Source organism: Pagrus pagrus, assembly GCF_965226575.1.
Source record: "Pagrus pagrus genome assembly, chromosome: 8".
Classification (NCBI taxonomy): domain Eukaryota; kingdom Metazoa; phylum Chordata; class Actinopteri; order Spariformes; family Sparidae; genus Pagrus; species Pagrus pagrus.
The window spans coordinates 21380175-21384957 of NC_140192.1; the positions used below are offsets into that span (position 1 = coordinate 21380175).

Consider the following 4783-nt stretch of genomic DNA (forward strand, 5'->3'; position numbering starts at 1 on the left):
CTCTGGGGAAAACCACAGGAGACGTGATGACAGCTTCCACAATCTTTGGGGCGGACATTTGACGGTGACACAAATGTACCGGTGTGGATGGGGGGCGGCAAGTGTGTGGATATACACTCCAAACTGTAAATAGCTTGTCTTCAGTGCACAGTGTAATGGCGTAGAGTTTGTTTATTTTGTGTCATTACATGTGATTTTTCTTTAATACCTCAGACAGAGGAAGTTTGTTTTAACAGAAGCACTTTATATAGTTTTTTTTTTTTGTTTTGTTTTTTTAACAAATCCACATCAGTGTTTCTTCCTCTCACCTGTCCTCCACCAAAATCTTCAGTGGTTCTGGAGACCATCTATAATATGATTATTGATATTTTCAAAGTAAAAGTCTGTTGAATACAAAGAGCTGCCATTTTTGTTAAAATGCATCTTTCTTCCAGTAGCTGATTTGACTCAGCGTGTCATTTTAAGTCAGTCAATGTGAGTTGTTCTCTTTTGAATGTATTATGAATATTGTCACAGCAGATGCCATCAGTACTATTTTGTTGCTGTATGAATTTGTTGTTTTTCCTCAGTCCTGATTTCAAATATGTGCAAGTGTGCGTGAAAGTGTGTGTGTGGCTGAATCAGTATTTTATTTTTTTTTACCAGTTGGTGACATGCTTGGATGTGTTTTAATGTTCTCTGAGAGTCATGTCAGAGGCACTCCCACCTTTTTTTGCCAAGAGGCTGTGACGATACCGGCTCATGTATGTTGCTCACTGTATTATTTGATGTGTTGATTTGAGCCAAAGAAAGATAATTTATGGTTTTCATGTACAAAGAAATCATAACTCACCACCAAACCAGCACCCTCCTCCTCCTCACACTCTCTCCCTTGTTTTTGAAGTTGCTACTGTAGACTGTTTTTCTCCGACTGCCAGAATTGATGAGCTGCTCCACGATACGTGTAAAATACTGGAGTGTAGACAAAACACTGCAAATCACTGAGAAAACTTTACCACACTGTCCGCTGAGACATGTGCTTTGGCAGTGTATCGTGTATCCCAATTTGAAACCTGATAGAAATGTCAACCCTTAAGACTATGAGCCTATAACACTCTGTAGACTTATGCCCCATTTGGTTGGCCATATAGGCTTAATCTCAGTTTTTTTTTGGCCATCATGTGTGAGTGTTGGTTTGGTAAAGAGTGACTGGTCAATGTTGAAATACTTAACTTATTTATGATCGTAGTGTCCTGTAGAGGAAGTTAAGGTCCATATTCTTGCTGTTGGATAATAATTTAAAAAAATGTCAGATGTGATTGTACTGCCACCTAGTGGTGCTCTGTTGCTATGTCAGTGTGTTACTCAAGGCGCTCAAAAAAAAAAAATCATGAAAAAAAAAACTGTGTGCAAGTGTTTTATTTAAAAAAACAATAAAGTCAAAATGGTTCAAGCTTACTTCCTGTTCATTAATGTCACATTCACAGGAATATAAAAAAAATGCAACAGGATACTTGAAATGTTTCTTTATACATTTCCAAAAACGTTTAACTTAGTTTCTGCACAATCTTTAAAAGAATTCAAGAAATTTCGAATTACAGATGAGTAAGAAAACACAAAGATCTGCTCACAAACACACACAAACACATTTAAAACAGTATGTGCATTAACCCATCTGTCTGAGGTTGGGTTCTGATCAGATACCAGGTTTGGCCTCACAAACACAATCTGCTTTCAACTGCCAACGTCTGCAACACCTGGGAAGTCAGCAAGAAAGAGGCTGAAAGAGGCGCGACAAAAGAGGAAGCCTTTCAAACCTGCTCCTCCTGTGATCCTGACAGTGGATAATCTCCCATTCAATCCATGAGATTCCAATTCAAAACTCAGTATAAGATCATTATCATGAAGCCCGCCACAAGGGTGACTACGGTCAACTTCATCTGTCTTCTAAGTGCAGAAATCCTCAGTGTTCAGACTTCAGACAACAAAGAGTTCCCCTCTCTGCTTAAGCTTTCTTTTCAAGGTCACACGGTGCATCAGGAGCCCTCCATCTCCAACCATCTGTAAGTTGAAACACATTTTTGAAACATGTTAGATAAAATACATTGTTGTGTTGTTTCACCTCCATGAAGGTGATTGAAGACCTTTTCTCACTGCTGGCTCTTTAGTTCGAATATAAAACACATTGACTCATTCTCTTACCACTTGATAACGGCGTAAGTCGTCATCAGTGTGTTAAAGATGATGATCTTCATGAGAAGCAGTCTCATAATCACGACAACCACTGTGCTTGTCCACACAACAACTCCAACGTCTGTAAGTCAAACCACACAGACCAGCATTACGACCAACATCTGTATGATGACACAGACTTTTCTAATTGTTTGCAAACAATTAAAACTGACCTTCTGTCTCCTCATATTCATTGCAGATCTTGCCGTGATGATCTGAAATCATAAAAACAATGTAAAATTAAAAAGCATGCTTCTTCTATTTATGAGTAGAAATGAGTTAAAACCAGACCCTCCTCACTCATTATCAGCTCCAGCCCTACCTGATGAGCTGGTGTGGCGTCTCCTGTTGACTTTTGGGTGTCGCCTGTGGCTCACAGAGCAACTGTACGATGGCCAGTCACTGGTAGCCACCGTGATGACTGCCACAGCGCCATGGCCACGGTGCTTCTTGTTTACAGTAATGCTGGATGGTGAGCTGGACATGTGGTGGCCTTCTGATGGTGACCTCCAACTGACCTCTAGGTGTCCTCTCCTGAAGTCACTCACCACACAGACCAGCAGGGTCCAGCCCAGCCTTTCTCCTGACAGGTGGACTGGAGGGGCCAGAGATGCCAGCATGTCGCCCTCTACTGCTCCTGAGAGATGGACATAGGTGTAAATCCAGGGTAAAGCGAACCATCTCTGATTAAAACAGTGGTTTGAGTAACAATTTGTCGCAATTAACATGTGTCACTTTTTATTGGCAGCTTGTAATATGATTTGCAAAATGATCTTCCTCGTCTCTCTCGGTTGCCTATATAATGCTGTGGAGACTTTGTTGAGGTTATTTAATGCTGCTGGACTATGAATTTCTTTGTGAGGGACTAACGTTAGTTTAGAAATTAAGTTTGCTAACTTAACTGATGACCAGCTTTTTGTAAAACACATTCCACTGAGCCCCTTTAACTACATTTTGCAGTCGGTGCTAGTAGTTCAAGTAGTTAAATGACCTTTTTTTAATTACTTTTTTGTGTAGTCAACCACTAAAACCATTTTTTGCCATACATGATAAGGAATGATTATTATTGTCATTTTATCATTGCTTCTCTAGTGTAACGCAAAGCTGCCGGTCCCTACTCTTTCCCAGGAATGGTGGGATATTTGAGGTTTTTTAGTTAATGTATAACCTGTGAACAAGTGGGTTTAACAATAAATTCTGAGTTGCATTTTTTACTGGCATGTGACTTGAAAAAAATGTAGATTATAATTCCATATCACATGTAGGCTACATTGTCAATTTGACCATTTTTTTCCCAAAGTAGTTTGACATACCAGTTTTCTCCTGAGGGTAACTTTGCTATTTTTCAACTTCTTCCAATATGAAGTAATTGGTCCCTTACAAAACGTTGCTTTCTAAGTAGCTTCCCAAGACTGTATAGTAGTTGTGAAAATTAGGCATTTATTTTGATATGTTTGCTGTTTTGCTTTCAAAGACAGACTTTCATACACTGAAGTGTAACGGTTTATTAAAACCCTTAAGCATTTATTGCCAGATACAATTCAAAATATGTCAATCACTTATTTTTGTGCCACAGACTCTCATAAATCTTTATCATTATGATGAAGAAACTCCAAATGAAGACGTCAATGCGCCATCATTGATAATGTCAAAGCCTAAGGATAGATGGTGGTGTAGTAGTAGAAATTTCAAAGCTCTCTGAGGTAAATTTGTAATTTTATGCTACATGAATTATATTGATTTGACTTAATGTGACATTCAACAGCCACTGATTAAAATAATAGGTCATGCTTTTTGGATATTTATGATTTTCACCAAACAGGGATGATGCATTTTCTTGGCTATTGATTCAAAATATAACATAATCATGTATTAGAGATTAAAAGCTCTTACCTGTCCATAAATAGATGATAGGAAGATAAAATAGACCCCTGGATGGCTCTGTCATGTCTGCTTCACTTACGGTAGCTACAGTGAATTAGTGTGTGTGTGTGTGTTTGTGTGTGTGTGTGTGTGTGTGTGTGTTAGTGTGAAATGGGGGCATGCCGTTTGGCTGACAGGAGCATTGCATTATGGGGTGTTGGCACGTCTCATTGTTGTGACCTTATACTAACAATGGATGCCCCCAGCTGCCATCCCAACACACACAAACCCACTCCAACACACACACACACACACACACACACACTGGGAGAGAAAGAGAGACAGACAGTGTGAACACTAGCACAAATGAGGCTTTATCTGCATTTATATAAAGCGAGACGGACGAGGACAGGACAGTCATGAGGACAGGAGAAAGTCAGTGAAGAGTTGTATGAAGAACTGGAGACACACCTGCCACCGGCTGTTAGATCTGAGGTAAGAAACTGATCATATCAACACACCCAGAACATTAGACAACAGCCTTGTAGGGTACACCTGCACACCTGCACACACACACACACACACACACACACACACACACAGTCTCTCTCTCTCTCTCTCTCTATCACACACACACGCACACACACACACACACTGTATTTTTTGGCTGGGCAGTGGGCGGGAGTTTACTGTAAAAGAGAAAGTGAAA

The 4783-nt window shown here is 39.8% G+C and overlaps 2 protein-coding genes across 2 annotated transcripts in view; one reads left to right on the forward strand and one right to left on the reverse strand.

Annotated features, from left to right (window-relative positions):
- The window catches only part of rgmb (repulsive guidance molecule BMP co-receptor b), a 9321-nt gene extending 7884 nt beyond the window's left edge, over nt 1-1437 (forward strand). The window contains exon 3 of the mRNA XM_084361037.1: nt 1-1437. This exon is cut by the window's left edge and continues 986 nt beyond it. The gene's annotated coding sequence lies outside the window, so the exon portion shown is untranslated.
- Nucleotides 1438-1549: 112 nt separating this feature from the next.
- Nucleotides 1550-4166, reverse strand: LOC311260975 (uncharacterized protein). Its single transcript, XM_084359313.1, has 5 exons — nt 4105-4166; nt 2534-2848; nt 2385-2426; nt 2182-2293; nt 1550-2040 (listed from the first exon to the last, which is right to left on the reverse strand). Coding segments are annotated over exons 1-5 (525 nt in total). The 5' UTR covers nt 4160-4166; the 3' UTR covers nt 1550-2039.
- Between the last annotated feature and the right edge of the window lie 617 nt (nt 4167-4783).